Source organism: Loxodonta africana, chromosome 3 (assembly GCF_030014295.1).
Source record: "Loxodonta africana isolate mLoxAfr1 chromosome 3, mLoxAfr1.hap2, whole genome shotgun sequence".
NCBI classification, from domain to species: Eukaryota; Metazoa; Chordata; class Mammalia; order Proboscidea; family Elephantidae; genus Loxodonta; species Loxodonta africana.
In genome coordinates this window covers 26,076,786-26,093,873 of record NC_087344.1, presented here as the reverse complement: position 1 = coordinate 26,093,873, position 17,088 = coordinate 26,076,786, and the positions used below count along the sequence as shown (strand labels likewise).

Genomic DNA, 17,088 nt, shown 5'->3' with positions numbered 1-17,088 from the left:
CCAACACATGCATCTGAAACTCCCAGGAAACTGGTTACAATGTGGGTTTTGATTCAGAAGTCTGGGAGGAGCCTGGGATTCTGAATTAAGAGGCTCTTGGGTGATACTCATCCGACTGGCCCAGGGGCCACACTTTGAGCAGCCAAGCTATAGAGGTTATAATTTTTAGGTTTCCAGTTAGTAGTGGCAGAAAAAAGAAGGGAAGTGACAGCAAAAAAAGCATCATCATCTGCACTTCCTTCTGCATTCCCCATCCCAGATGAATGATATCATTCACTCCGTTGGTGAAGACACAAAGGCGTCCAACCTTCTCTTTTTCATCCCCAAGGCCAGTAAAATTACCTAGTCAAGTTGATTGTGCTTTAGTATCTTCCAGCCCAACATCTTCTACAGCCTCAAAGACACCATATTACTTAAGCATTCATCATCTTACAATACCCTCACAATTCCTATCTCTGCCTTCAGGGCTGCGTTTCTGCAGTCAATTTTCCATATCTCAAAGAACCAACAAATCTGTCTTGTAAGAAGTACAGCTCTTTAGAAGCGAGAATGGTTGAGACTTTGTCTCACATACTTTGGGCATGTTTAGAGGAGAGACCAGTTCCTGGAGAAAGACATCATTCTTGTTAAAGTAGAGGGTCAGTGAAAAAAAGGAAGATCCTCAACGAGATGGACTGACCCAGTAACTGCAACAATGGGCTAGAGTGTTAACAACCATGAGGGCTATGTTTTCTTCTGTTGTACACAGGATTGCTGAGTCAGAACTGACTCAGTGGCACCTAACAACAACAACACGCACAGCAAGTGAAGATGATGGGGTTGAAGAATTTGTTGTGAATGGGAATTGGTTCAATTGTTTTAAAGTGAGGGCAAACTGACATATTAAAGTGCAAGGTGAAGCAGCAAGTGCTGATGTAAGTGCTATCAGTGGTTTTCCTAAAATGTTGAAAAAAATTGAGGGAGGTTATTTGCCATATGAAATCCTTAGTTGAGACTGGCTTGTTTTGGAAAAAAATGCCTGAAGGGACTTACGCTACGAAAGATGGCATAAGTCATCGAAGGGTACGCTAATGTTATTGCCGGGGGGTAACATACCTGGGAACTTCAAGCTCAAGCCTATGAGTGTGTATCGTTCCCTAAATCTGAGGACACTTCGCCGTATCATTAAGGTATGTCTTCCTGTTATTTTGAAGGCAAATGAAAAACCTTGGGTTACAACTGCCATCTTTGAAGACTAGTTCTTGAACCATTTTGTCCCTGCCACTGAACATTATAGCTTGGCCAAGAAAATTCCTTTCAACATTCTCCTTGTGCTTGACAATGTACCTGAACATCCAACCACTTTAGATGACCTTCACTCCAGCGTAAAGGTCGTATTTTACCCACCACCAACACACTGCTACTTCAGCCAATGGATTAGGGAGGCATAGCCTACTTTAAGGCCTATTATTTATGGCAGGCTTTCCCACAGCAGTCAGGGCCACCCAGGATGATGTGATAAACTCAAGGGAGTTCTCAAGGAATTGTATCTATGATGCCATCAAAAACACTGCTGATTCTTGGGATGAAGAGAAGCAGTCATATATGGGGTGTGGAACAAATTATCACCCTAATTCACACAGGCTTTTCAGTAATTTACAGGTGATGACAATTGCTGAAGCCAGGTAAGCTGTGCTTGATATTGGTAATCATCTGCAGTTAGATATTGGTGAAAATGACATTATAGTTGCTGGACACCATGCCAAAGAACTACCCAGTGAAGGCCTTATGGAACTGGAGCAGCAGGTGACAGCATTTGAGGAGGAAGACTGGACCTAAAAACTCCAAAACCAAAAAAGTTTTTGATGAAAGTTAGCTGAAGCCTTTCATCTCATTGAAGCAGGGATGGCAAAGTTAGAGTAGCAAGATCCTAATAGAGAGAGGTTCACCAAAACTGACCAGTTACTGCCGGCCTCAGCTGCTATAAGGCCATTTATGATGAGAAAAAGAAAAGCTCTGCAGAAACCTCCCTTGAGCCTACTTCAAGATATTTACTCCAGCAGTAAACTCCGCCTCTCCAGCAGCAGAATCAAACCCCGACTCTCCAGCACCAGGTCCATCCTCTTTAACAGGGGGCATTTCTCCATCTTCTGCATCACCCAGTTATTCATGTTATAATAATATTACCTCACAAATGTCGCTCCTGGTATGCAAGACCTCGATGGAATGAGAGTAAACTGCTAACCTTTAATCATCTTTTTTCTTTTTCTATATGAAATGTTTTAAGAGCTGAATATTTTTTACAGTAGTGTATACCTACACACACTCACCTTTGTACAGTACCATATGGAGTTACTTTTATTATTACTGTATTATGTTTTAATATTTTTTAGTGTATTTGGAAGTGTTTCTTAAGTGCTCAGAAAGGTATGCTAGAAAAGCAAAATATATATTACATACTAAGACAAACATTGACTGACACAAAATAAGAACTGTAGGTACCTGTTCTGATTTACCTGCAAATCTCACTTAAAGACAGACCTAGGAACAGATCTTGTTCGTAACATGGAGACTGTTTTTATGTTAAAGTATGTTAGTTAAAAATGAATGCAAACCTTAAGATTAAATATGAACACAAAGAAATAAACCTAATAATATATCATACTGGGTTTTTTTTCCTGGGTTTTTTCCTGCCACTACGTGTCTGTTAAATTGTTGCACTGTGCTGACTTTTGTGTTACTACGAGGCTGGATGGAAACTATGCCACTGGTGTTATTTCAAATACCAGCAGGTCAACAATGGTAGACAGGTATCAGTGGAGCACCCAGATTAAGACAGATTAGGAAGAAAGGCCAGGTGATCTACTTTTGAAAATTATTCAGTGAAAACTTTAGGGATCACAATAGAATATTATCTGCTACAAGACTGGAAGATGAGCCCCATAGGTTGGAAGGCACTACTTAAACATACCAATTTTTTTAATCATGAAGATGGAGCAAGACCAAGCAACGTTTCATACTGTTATACATAAATCACCATAAACAGCAACTAACATCAAACTGATCATGTAACCAAGCAGAGTTTGAGTTCAAATAAATGTCTGAGCACAGTACTCTTAAGTTTATATCCATAATAATTAAGATATGTAACAAATATGTGCTGCATAATGTCCGTTCAAGCCATGTCCAACCACATGTAAGCCTGTGGTCCCATAGGTTATAAGAGAGTTCAGAAACGCCAATTGGAGGACAGAATGTAGCAGACATAACTGGATGTAGCAAATACAACAGCTTCCCACACGTAACACATGTATCTCATGTCTCTTGTATACAAAGTGATAGCACTGACGGGTATTAATGGTACAGTACATCCATAACCTATGATACAGATGTCTTGATAGTCATAATAAATGTCTATGTTACTAGGTTATGTATGTACTGTACTGCACTTTCTATCATTATTTTAATGTGAAATTCCCGTACTTAACAAATAAAAAGTTTATTGTATAAGAGTGTATGCTTCAATTTTCAGACAGCAGTACCAATCTCGTGGATCTCGCATTTCTTGAGTGTTGTAGTGTTATCTAATTTTCTTGCAAAATTACCATGAAGTGCGTCATGGCTCCCAGACACAGCAAAATCAGTGCTAGCGAAAGCAGCAGCAAGAGGCAAAGGAGAAATTTCGACTTGAAGTGAAACAAAAGGTTATTAAACAACACAAAAGTGAAAAATAAGTGAATGCCACTGCTAACGATTTTGGCATGCCTACGTGTCTAAATCACATTAACTTCCTATTTCACAGAATGTATCATGGATATTAAATGACACATGAATTTACTATTAGTATTATGATTTTGAAACTACTACATACATTGCACAGAGTAAAACAAATAATACATTAATGTTACTAGGAGTCAAGGTTTTTAATGAGAAAAGACATACAAATACAAAATTAACATAAAGTAAGAATCTGCCCATTTATCCCATAAATGTTTCTTGCTGTGACACATTAAGTCCCACTTGACCAAACATTTCTGAGAACTATTAGAATCCTTGTCTAAAAATACACCTACCATAGGATAGTAATATCACTCCTAGGGATATATGTGGGGGAAAAAAAAAAAACAACTTTTCTTTCACGTAAAACTTGCAAAAGAATGTTTACAGCAGCTTTATTCATAACAACTGCAAATACAACTGCCCTCCAAATGCTGAATACACAAATTGTGGTATAACTACACAATGTAATACTCTATAGCAATACACAGAAACAAACTATCAATGTGCGTATCAACATGGATTTCTCCCAAATGTATCATGCTAAGTGAAAAGAGCCAAAACCAAAAAGCTACACAGTGCATAATATGAATAGGGACTGTTGCCAGGGATTCAGAGTTACAGGAGGTTTGACTAAAAAGGGGCAGCACAAAGATCTGTGGAGGGAAGGAAGATACTATTCCATAGTTTCACTGTGTAAATAATTATAATACTTAATGCATTTACCAATTCATATTCCAAGAGTGTATTACTGTTGTTAAATACTGAAAACTCATTTAAACAAAAAAACCTGTTGCCGCCGAGTCAATTTCAATTCATAGCGACCCTATAAAAAAAAAAGCCAATAGTGGCTATATAATATTCTGATGTATGGCCAGGCATTAATTTAACTCCCTTCCTTGTGGACACTTCCATGGTTTTGACTATCATCACAACTATCAAAAGGCACCATCATGGGAGCCAGGGATATTCAGAGGATGATTCTACAAGGGGAAGTGTTGGGTCAAGAAAGGTCTAATCTGAAGGCTTCTACAACCTACGGCCACCATTTCCAAGCTCCACACATAAAAAGTCAGTGAGTCAGCTTCCACTTCAGCATTGGTAGAATGGCACGGATAAACTTCCAGTCCCAACAGTCCTTGCCTTGGCCTCACTAATACAAGAACCCTAGTTGGGCTCCCATCTTCTCCAGGCCCTGCAGTGGGTATGCACACCAGGTGTTGCAGCAGCCACTATTCCATCCCATCCCAGCAAATGCAGCCTCAGTTTGTGGCCCAGCGCACGCTCTTGGACTGTTAGAAATACCAAAACCAGGACTCTATCTCTGAGCACAGGCTTTGGGTCTGTGCAGGACAAAAGCTCCAGTACACCTAGGTCATGTTGGGGCTCTGTGGGGGCCCGCCACAGCCTTGAATATTTCTGTATAAATGAAATCAAAATGCAAATGCTCCTGACCAAAATTCATGTCCTAGAACTGAAAGGACTGTTGTTATTAGGTGCCATCCAGTCCATTTTTGACTCACAGCCACCCTATTTGACAGAATTGTACCAACGGTTTCCCGGGCTGTAATCTTTCCAGAAGCACATGACCAGGTCTTTCTCCTGTGGAGCCACTGGGAGGGTTTAATATTCCAACCTTTCAGTTAGTAGCTGAGTATACTTAAGAGTGATGTTTATCACCATAATGTTTATATCAAAAAATGAAAATATGAAATTAAGTTCATAATTTGCAACTTTGATAAGATTCCTTCCCTGGTATAAATTTCCTTGTGCACTATAAGGAAAATAATGTGACTGAAGGCTTTCTTACAAAGTTTACAGTCACGGGGTCTCTCCAGTGTGTGTGGTCTCATCGGTGTCCTGAGCGAAAAGGAACACTAAAGGCTTCCATCATCTTTTACATTCAAATTATCAATCCAAAGTATATCTCACATGTTGTCCAAGAATGCAAAAAGATGTGTAGATGTTCCTAGTTACCTTATACTTACATGTTGTCTCTCCAGAGCAACTTCTCACATGTTCAGTTGGGTTAATTAGGGAAGACTTTTCCATACACGTGAATCAGAATGTCTTTGAAAGCATGGAGAAAAAAAACAAAACATTTCCCACATGGCTTACACTTAAATGGTTTTTCTGCCTTGTATGTTTCGGCATTGGGTTTTGGGGATCCTCTTTCAGGTTTGTGAAATGAGATAAAAGCTATCCAACATTACTTAGACGTATATTGCTTTTCTCTAGTATATCTGCTAAGATGTATTGCAAACAATGAGGGACATTTGATAACTGTACATTCTTTAAATTCTTAAGGATTCTCTCCACAGTGAGTGTGTCGACCGAGGGGGGAGAAATAACTAAAGACTTCCACATCCCTTAAATTCATAGGGTTTCTCTCCACTATACCTTTTTCTGTGTCCTGTGAGATAAGTGTTACCAGTAACAGCTTTCTTCCATTTCTTGTGTTTACGTGATCTCTCCCTGCTGTGAAGTTATCAACGTTCAATAAGGATAGAGGAGTGAATAAATGCTTTTCTACAAGCATTAATTATATTCATAAATCCTCTCTCTTCTGTGAGTTATAGGTGTAGGAGGTGAGAGGAACAACTAAAGGCTTTCCTACATCCCTTACATTCGTAAGGCCTCTCTCCTCTAAGAGCTCTTCTATGTGTAGTGAGGGCTGAATAACACCTGAAGGCTTTCCCTCATTCCTTCCATTCATAAGGCCTCGCTCCACTGTTCTACGTGTAGCGAGGTGCGAGGAACAACTAAGAGCTTTCCCACATGCCTTACATTCATAAAGCCTCTCCACTGTGAGTTCTTCTCAGAGTCATGAGGTGCGAAGAACAACTAAACTTTCCCACATTCCTTAGGCCTCTCCACTGTGAGATCTTATATGTCTAGTGAGCTGTGAAGATTAACAAAAGGCTTTCCTATATATGCTATGTTCATAAGGCCTCTCTCTACAATGAGTTCTTGAATGTTTAATCAAAGAAGAGGAGACAGTATAGGCTTTCCCACATTCTTTACATTCATAAGGCCTCTCTCCACTGTGAATTCTTGTATGTGTAATCAAGGCAGAGGAGACAGTGAAGGCTTTCCCACATTTCTTACATTCATAAGGCTTCTCTCCACTGTGAATTCTTATATGCTTAATGAGAGAGGATGACACTCTAAAGGTTCTCCCACATTCTTTACATTCATAAGGCCTCTCTCCACTGTGAATTCTTACATGTTTAGTGAGAGAGGAGGAGTCTCTAAAGGCTCTCCTACATTCCTTACATTCATAAGGCCTCTCCCCACTGTGAATTCTTATATGTGTAGTGAGAGAGTAGGAGTCTTTAAAGGCTTTCTCACATTCCTTACATTCATAAGGCCTCTCTCTACTGTGAGTTCCTGCATGTTTAGTGAGAGATGAAGAGTCACTAAAGGCTCTCCCACATTCCTTGCATTCATAAGGCCTCTCTTCATCGTGAATCCCTATGTGTTTAATGAGAGAGTAGGAAACCCTAAAAGCTTTCCCACATTCCTTGCATTCAAAAGGCCTCTCTCCACTGTGAATTCTTGTATGTATAATGAGAGCGGAGGCGGCCCTAAAGGCTTTCCCACATTCCTTACATTCATAAGGCTTCTCTCCACTGTGAATTCTTACATGTATAGTGAGAGAAGCGGAGTTTTTAAAGGCTTTCCAACATTCCTTACATTCATAAGGCCTCTCTTCACTGTGACTTCTTAAATGTGAAGTGAGGTGTGAGGAACAACGAAAAGCTTTCCCACATTCCTTACATGCATAAGGCTTCTCGTCACTATGAATTCTTCTATGTGCACAGAGTCCTGAGGAACAACTAAAGGCTTTTCCACAGTCTTTACATACATAAGGCCTCTCTCTACTGTGAATTCTTCTATGTGTAATGAGGTTTGAGGAACAACTAAAGGCTTTCCCACACTCTTTACATTCATAAGGCCTCTTTTCATGGTGAGTTCTTTTATGTTTAGCAAAAGAGGAGTTATCACTAAAGGCTTTCCCACATTCCTTACATTCATGAGGCCTCTCTTTACTGTGAGTTCTTTTATGTTCAGTGAAAGAAGAGGCATCACAAAAGGCTTTCCCACATTTCTTACATTGATAAGGCCTCTCTTCACTGTGAGCTCTAAGTGTGGTGAGGTGTGTGGAACGACAAAAGGCTTTCCCACATTCCTTACATTCATCAGGCCTCTCTCTGTGAGTTCTTGTATGTGTAATGAGGGATGAGGAATGACTAAAGGCTTTCCCATATTCTTTACTTTTATAAGGCTTATCTCCATTACGAAATTTTCTGTGTAAAGTGAGTGATGTGGAATAGGTTTTCCAGTATCCTTTATGTTCATGCTTGTGGCCTCTCGTATGTGTCCAAAAGGATGAGGCGCTACAGAAATCTTCTCCACATCCATTACATTCACAGAGTTTCTCTTCATTGAGTGTTGTCACATGATTCTTAAGAGTTGAGATACAAATGCAGCCTTTCCCACATATCTTACATTTATAGGGCTTATCTCCAGTAAGAGTTCTCATAGGAGTACTTAGGTAAGAAAGAGAGACTTCTTCATGTTCATTACGTTGATAGGTATTGCATTCAGTTTGACATCTGATATGACGCTTAAGTGATGAGTGATCTATGAAGAATTTTCCACATTTGTGGTATTCAGAAGGATTTACCTCAGTAGTTCTTTTGAACACAGTAAGGTTTGGAATCTGGCTGAAGGGTTTTCCACCTTTATTGTCTTCCTTATTTTCACAAAGGTTCCGTATCATATGCTTTCTGTGAAAAAATAAGACGCTGTTAGATAAAACTTGTTCCAATTTCACCATTACCAAACACAGTGAACATGTATTTTCCCTGGGTTGTCTCATGTTTCATTGGTTAAATCATCTGGCAAAGACACCATCATTATCGTCACCAGTTTTCTAAAATATGGGGCTTCTGTTAATTGTACACAAGTAAAATACATTTGGAATATTCAATCTGTGACTCAAATTAATGAAAATATCATATTGTGAAATTACGTAAATACAATTTTAGAGCTAGTGTGTGTGGTATTTCTTTTTTGTTATGATACCTTAATGCTTTCTGCTGAGGCATTCATATGAATGATACTCACCTCACATATCTCCCCAGGATTTTATGTTGATCTTCAAAGCCAAGCAATTCACAGATCTCTCCCAGCATGGAGCACCAGGAGTCATTCCTCCTGAATCGCACCATTAGATGTTCACTGGATAATTTTTCTCCATCATTAAGGTTTTGAGAACCTGAACCAATGACTGAAGACAAGGTTTATAATATAAAACAAGGGAATTATTAGGAGGAATAAGATCACCTATGAACAAAGTAAGACTTCGAGGAATTTGGCTGTTTGATGGTCAAAAAGCAATTTGCTATTTGAAGATTGAGAATGACAGTGATATATATGAGGTATTATTAAAAAAAAAATTTTTTTTTTTTTTTTATAATTAGGAGTAAAGGAGAAAGATATTGAACACAATGCACATATAACATGGAAATGCACAATGTACAAATAAGGTGAAAAGAGAAGGTCTTTCTCCATAAACACATGAAGCTCAACTGTCAGGGAAGTTCAGTCTCCTCAACCCAAAAGAGACTTTTTCTAATTTATTTATTCTAATCTAATTCCCTCTATGTAGGACTGGTCCTTTAAAGGATTCTTCCCTTCCTGGTGCTCCCCCCACACGGTGGCTCTGAAGATGCCACACTGGTCAGATCTTTCTCTTGCTTCTCCAGAGAACAAATGCATTTAGCTGACACAGCACTCATGGAGAAAGGCACATCATGAGGGAAGACAGGAAGAGCAATGAACATTTTCCTGACACTTTAGTCTTCAGAGTGTCCATAGATAAAACGTGTGATTCTTTGCAAAAAAAAAAAAATCATGTTAAACTTGTAATAAATGCAGTAGAACAATTTACAAGGTCCCAAGCCACAAATCTCTCTGTGCCCCAATGTGACACCTAGAGTCAATGCTGAAAGTTACAACACTTAAAGAACCTCAAGGCTTTTTTAATAAGATAAATAAAAAGTCACTTTAATACACAGATTTGTGTTCATATGGGAGCAAAGCTATGTGAACTCCATAGAGCATATTACCATGCTTGTCTTCATTAACAATGTATTCTCATTCCTCAGCCCAAATACTGGAGCAAGATCGATGAGTATATTTGTTCGCTCAAGAAGTAAATAACAAAAATGATGCCATCCTTACCCACTGAAGCCAGGTTTCTGAAGGTTTCCATCATCACATCTCTGTAGAGTTTCCTCTGAGCAACATCCAGCAAGGCCCACTCTTCTGGGGTAAAGTCCACAGCCACATCCTCAATGACCACGGAGTCCTAAAACATCCGACATTCTAGTTCACAAAAGTACCATGAACTCTAATGAGTGCAAAAGAATGGGTGGGACTGAAGAGTACTGAGGAACCGAGAATCTGAAACAAGGTTCTGTATAGTACGAGGGTCTACTCTAGGATTAGCCATCAGCATCTTTCCTTCACTATCTACATTCTCTTTCTCACTGACTGCATCCTGCCACATAGATTTTACAATACTTTCAGCACACAAATTTCTCTCTCCACAGTTTTACTGTGACCAATTCCAGTCTTATTTTTCTCTATCTTTATGGTCTAGAATAGTCAGAGCACATGGGAGAAATTACACAAATGCTCTACAAATTAGTCTCATTTCCTTACTGAGATCATTTCCTTCTGAAAAAAATCAATTTTACCTCTTTCCATAAGACCCACCAGAACACTCTACAAAATATGAAGGACAGGGTGAAAGTATGATGAGATACTAACAACTTAGAAACACTAGGACTTGCAGCTTTTCCTTTTGCCTCTCGCCAGCTGTCTTCGTTATCTACTGCTGCTGTAACACAAATACCACAAGTGGGTGGATTTAATAAACAGAAATTTATTCTCTCATGATCTAGTAGGCTACAAGTATGAATTCAGGACGCCAGCTCCAAGGGAAACCTTTTTCTGTCTGTCGGCTCTGGAGGAAGGCCCTTGTCATCAGTGTTCCTGTGGCCTAGGAGCTTTTCTGAGCAGGAACCTCGGGTCCAAAGGACACGCCCTGCTCCAGGCACTGCTTTCTTGGTGGTATGAGGTTCCCCCACTCTCTGCTCACTTCGCTTTCCTTTTACCACTTGTAAGATAAAAGGTGATGCAGGCTACACCGCAAGGAAACTCTCTTTACATTGGATCAGGCATGTGACCTGAGTAAGGGTATTACATTCCACTCTAATCCACTGTAACATAACCCAATCTTGCCTTATTAACCAATGGCAGAGATTAGGGTTTACAACATATAGGAAAATGACATTAATCACAAAATGGAAAAGAACCACAATACTGGAAATTATGGCCTAAGCAAGCTGACGCATATTTTGGGGGGACACAGTTCAATCAATAACACCAGCCAACGGAGGCCGAGGGGACCACAGAAATGAATTGCCAACCACTGCTCTTAGCTGGTGTTATTGTCTTTAAGTACCCAAGTAATCAGAGCCCTGGTGGCCCAGTAGTTAAGAGTTCAGCTGCTAAACAAAAAGGCTGGCACTTCGAATCCAGCAACTGCTCCTTAGAAACCGTACGGGGCAATTCTACCCTGTCCTATAGGGTTGCTCTCATGGATTGAATTGTATCCCCCGAAAATACGTGTCAAATTGATTAGGCCATGACTCCCAATATTGTCTGGTTGTCCTCCATTTTGTGATTGAAATTTTATGTTAAAGAGGATTACCCTAGGATTGTAACACCCTGACCGAGGCCACATCCCTGATCCAGAGTAAAGGGAGCTTCCCTGGGGTGCGGCCTGCAGCACCTTTTATCTCTCAAGATAAAAAGGGAAGCCAGCAGGGAGGGGGACCTCATACCACCAAGAAAGCAGTGCTGGGAGCAGAGAGCGTCCTTTGGATCCGGAGTCCGTGCATAAAGAAGCTCCTAGTCCAGAGGAAAACTGATGAGAAGGCCAACAGAGAGAGAAAGCCTTCCCCTGAAGCTGACACCCTGAATTTGGACTTTTAGCCTACTTTACTGTGGAGAACTAAACTTCTCTTTATTAAAGCCACCCACTTGTGGTATTTCTGTTATAGCAGCACTAGCTGACTAAAACAGTTGCTATGAATAAGAATCAACTTCACAGCAAGGTGTATACACATGTGTATATATACACACAGGTAATCAGGAGGTAATAGGACCATCTTCTGAAAACAGAATATTATTTTTTTAATTATGAATTTTTACATGTCTATCACCTATTTTTCAATAAATTAACCACTTGTTCAACATTCCTGAGCCAGAATGCAAGTCAATTTGCCTTTGAAGCCTAAATTCCTGACAACTGTATTTTTGTTCATATGCATACAGTTTTGTTGTTATTCACTCTGTTATTCTCCAACAACATCATGGATGATCTAGAGCCCTGCTGGGTATGAGGGAGAGAAGACAAAGGAAAAAACCTACTTAATTAGAAAACGGTCTCAGGCAAGACTGCTTTCCTTCAAGCCCTTATCTCTGGCTTCTTCATTTAATAAAACTGATTTGCACAATATTGACACAGACCTAAGTTCACGTGGGCATGGACAATAAATCAAATGTTAAGTGGTGGTAAATTCTACAAAAGAATGTATCACAGTAAGGGGATAAGCAGTAAGACAAACATTTTATTGAGTTAGTGCAGGGAGAAGCAAAATAATCATTTTAGAAAACACTGGTGAGTGAATCCTAGCTTGGTAAGAAAAAAAAAATTCAAAGCAGAAGATAATTGGGTATTAAAAGGGATACTTAACGCTTGTGTTCATTATTAGAATTCATCTAAATCCAGAACATGTTTTATTTTTCCAACAGCACCTACACATTCTTCATATACACCGATAATTTACAAGCCTATATGCAGTCTACTCTATTCATATGAATTAGAAATTCCTTATATCACCTCTCTCCCATATAGTGTAGTGCACAGCAGAAGTCTTATAAATACACTGATTAAGATTTACGAATCAAGCAATAAGTGTCAGGTTATTCCTTATTTGATCTTCTCATCACTCCGACATGGTACATATGAGGAAACAAAAACAGCAATATTTGCAAAATCAAAAAAGTGCAAAGATGGAATCTGAAATCAGACGTCTGGATGCAAAGTCTGGATCCTTTCTAATAAACCACGCAAAAATGATCACTAAATGTCATGTTGGATTTGACTTTGGACAAAGTTCAGGGCTTCCCAGGAGGTAAAAGAGATAAAACAAAATGTCCCCTTGTACGTAAATTGCATCAAAATGTTTATCCCAGCTCAGGGAGTTTCAAAACTACACTATTTCCGTTCTCTAAAGTCATCTCAAATCCATTTCATCTTCATTTCTACTTCCACCACTTTTTTTTAAACATCTAACCACTTCTCTCCTGTTATCACAATAACTTCCTTCTGTGGTACCCTGCCTTCAGTCCTGAATCTTTCTCTTCCATACACCATTACTAGTGATATTTCTACATGTCAATATGATCATACTTCTCCCCCAGGAGCCAAACCCCATATTGCTTCCTTTGTTCTTCTGGAAAAAGTACAGACTCTTAGAAAAGTCAAAAGGCTTTGGTCTTGCCTACCTCTACTAGATCGGTGCTAATGTTTAACACTGTCATCTATATGCAACTATCACACTACTCATTCGCATTCACTGCAGTATGCATTAATGCATTTGTTCTTCTGCCTTGCTCCAGATACACACACTCACCTGTCTACAAGGGGAATACATGCATCAATAGCCTGAGTCATCTCACCCGGGAAGCACTCCGCGTTGAAGTCACTGCCTACCTGCTTTTTCAACATCCTGTACACTCCTCTATTACTAAACTCGTTATGCTTTATTGGGGAGTCCTGGGGTGGCACAAATGGTTAAACATTAGAGTACTAACCAAAAAGTTGGTGATTTGAAACTACCCAGAGTCAAACTGAAAGTAGTCTTGGTGATCTGTTTCCAAAAGGTCACAGCCTTGAAAACCCTATGAAGTAGTTCTACTCGGCACACTTATGATCACCTAGTCAGAACCAACTAGAGGACAACTGTTTTGGTCTACACACAGACACACGTATGTTGTTGCTAGGTGCCGTCAAGTTGGTTCTGGCTCATAGCGGCCCTATGTACAACAAAACAAAACATTGCCTAGCCCTGAGCCATCCTCACAAACATTCCTATGCTTAAGCCCATTGTTTCAGCCACAGTGTCAACTGATCTCATTGAGGGTCTTCCTCTTTTTTTGTTGATCCTCTACCATGCACGATGTCCTTCTCCAGGGACTGGGTCCCACCTGATAACGTGTCCAAATTATGTGAGACTCTCATCATCCTTGCTTCTAAGGAGCATTCTGGCGGTACTTCTTCCAAGACAGATTTGTTCGTTCTTCTGGCAGTTCATGGTATATTCAATATTCTTTGCCGACACTATAATTCAAAGGCATCAGTGCTTCAGTCTTCCTTATTCACTGTCCAGCTTTCGCATGCATATGAGATGACTGAAAACACCATGGCTCGGGTTAACCCAGACCCAGTACCGTCGAGTCGATTCCGATAGGTGCACCTTTGTCCTCAAAGTAACATCTTTGCTTTTTAACACTTTACAGAGGTCTTTTGCAGCAACTCTGCCCAATGCAATGCACTGTTTGATTTCTTGGCTGCTGCTTCAATGAGCATTGATTGTGGATATAAGTAAAATGAAACCCTTGACAACTTCACACACGTCTACATGTATGCATATTATACACATATATGTGTATTTACATATATAAGCATACATACATGTATATCTTACAATTTCTCCTTCAATAAGACAAATTTCCAGTTGGCATTGACTCTAAATAACTGTTTTAGTTCCTTTTTCCTTCAAACTTCCTGGTTAAACCCCTGGGCACTTTTCAGTTGGGTAGCAGTTGTTTTTTATTCACTGTTGCACTTTCATATATTTTTAAACATATTTATTGAACTGTAATTTGAAAAGGGCACAAATCATCATATACAGATTGATCAATTATCAAAAAGCGAACACTGGTGTAATACACAGGCCAAGAAACAGGACACAGCCAGGCTCTCAGCTGACCCTTTTCAGTCATTACTCCATCTCCCATCTCCAAAGAAATCACATTCATGATTTCTAACCCCATTGATTAGATCTGCCCGACTCCTTTTACCCAAAAGAGATTCATTCATGTCACTGCAGGCAGTTACAGTTCATTTACTTTTGTTTGCTGGATCAAATTCAATTATGCTGATACATCATATTTTACTTACTCATTTTGCTGGTGATGGATGTTTGGCTTGTATATGGGCTTTGGCTACTGCAAATAATGCTCTAATGAGTATCTCCATCTATGTATGTCTGGTGAAGATATGTTATACTGCTGACTTATACAGTATACAAATGTCCACTGTAGTAGATAATACCATGTAGTTTTCCAAAATGTTTATAGCAATTTACACTCCACCAGCAACACATGAGAATGCCAGTTGCTCCATATTCTTACCAATGCTTGATACAGTGAGTACGGTTAATTTTAACTATTTTGGGGGCTATTTTGAGCTATTTCACTGTGATTTTTATTTGCATTTTCTTTCTGACATATGAGCCAGAGCACTATCTCATATTTGTATTGTTTCTCTGGAGATCTTATTAAGTACTTGTTCACATATCCTTTTTCAAATGAGTTTTTCTGCCTATCCTATTCTTTTGTAGAACTATATGATTCTTTATTTGTTACAACTATTTTAAATATGTTCTTCCACGGTGAAACTTGATCTTTCAACTATCTTAATTATGCTATTTCATGATCAGAAAAATTTTAATGTAGTTACATTTGTTAACATTTTCCTTTAAAGTCTCTCCTGTTTAAGAAACATTTGCCTTCCAAACCTGAAAATATTCTCTCCTGTTTTTCCTTTAAAAGTTCTTGCTTTTCACATTGGAACTATAATCTTCCTGATTTTTGTGAATGATGTGAGCCAGGATTACAGAATAATTGTTTTATCCATGCAGATAGCGAATTTAACCAACATTGTTTATGGAAAATTGCCATTTTACTCAATTATTAACTCATCAATTTATGCATAGTCTTCTGGGTTTTATATTTATTCAATAACATCAGCAAATAATGTAGTTTTATTTCTTCCTTTGCAATAATTATCCCTTTTATTTCTCTGCCTGCCAATACTGCGGTGGGCTTCACCTCCGTGTAGTCTAGTAGAAGTGGGAATATTCAGCATTGTTGTCTCATTCTTGTTTTTAACATTGCACCATGAAGTTGGATGCTTGCTCCCATTTTCTGTAAATATTCTTTGTGGCAGTAAGACATTTCCCTTCTACTCCTAATTTGGTAAGAGTTATTTTTGTTGTTGTTTCTTTTTATAAATCATGAATGGGCATTGAATTTTATTGTTTTTCTTCCCCCCCCCTGCAATTATACTATTATTTCTCATGGCGGGGGGGGGGTCTCGTACTGAATCACACTGTATGAACAGAACTTGGCCATGATATAACCTTTTTATAAAACACAGCTAGATTGGGAATGTTGATATGTAAATTTATATTCAAGAAAGAGAATTACCTGTAATTTCCTTTCTGCTAATGATCCTGTCAGATTTGAGTACCAAAATTAAGCTATGCTCATAAAAGGAATCAAGATGTTTTCCCACTTTCTTCTATTCTTTGGAACAAAATCATGGGAAAATAATTACCAGCGTACTGAACATTTTACAAGGCAAACTCACCTGAAAGTTTCGAGTCAATAAAACTTGGTGACTGACCACATGGACACCTGAGCTGAATCCATACAAGAAAACTAAATGGACTTCTGGGCTCACATACCTAGTAACAGCTCTAACCATCTGGTGACGGGCCGTAAAACCGTCAAAGTTGCGAATAATCAAACTAGCTCACGTGAATAGCCTATTTAGGCATATCAACACAAAACAAAACAAGAAGGTAGGACACATTAAACAAACATAAAATAAATACAACTCAACGATGGCTCGGAGACAACAGTCAATATCAAATCACATAAAGAGGCAGACAGAGATGGCTTCAGCAAGCACCCAAAACAAAGAATCAAGAAATCTGCCAAACAAAGAGAACGTCTTGGAATTATGAGGGGGGGTGGTGGGGGGGATACTAAACATGCACAACTCTTGAGGAGATCAGGCAAAAGGCAGAGCAAGCCAAAGAGCACACAGACAAAGCAAAAGAGGAACTTAAGAAGATTAGAGAAAAGCATAATGACAAATAGGCTGCAAGAACCCAT

General features: G+C 39.1%; 1 protein-coding gene across 1 annotated transcript in view; it reads right to left on the bottom strand.

The window, feature by feature from the left end:
• Window positions 1-2,660: 2,660 nt before the first annotated feature.
• LOC100661161 (zinc finger protein 709-like) overlaps window positions 2,661-17,088 on the bottom strand; it is a 28,370-nt gene continuing 13,942 nt past the window's right edge. The window contains exons 3-5 of the mRNA XM_010593303.3: window positions 10,009-10,135; window positions 8,890-9,052; window positions 2,661-8,549 (exon numbers count right to left, since the gene is read on the bottom strand). Coding sequence (XP_010591605.1) covers window positions 6,668-8,549; window positions 8,890-9,052; window positions 10,009-10,135 — 2,172 coding nt within the window. The 3' untranslated portion in view covers window positions 2,661-6,667. The remainder of the gene's footprint in view (window positions 8,550-8,889; window positions 9,053-10,008; window positions 10,136-17,088) is intronic.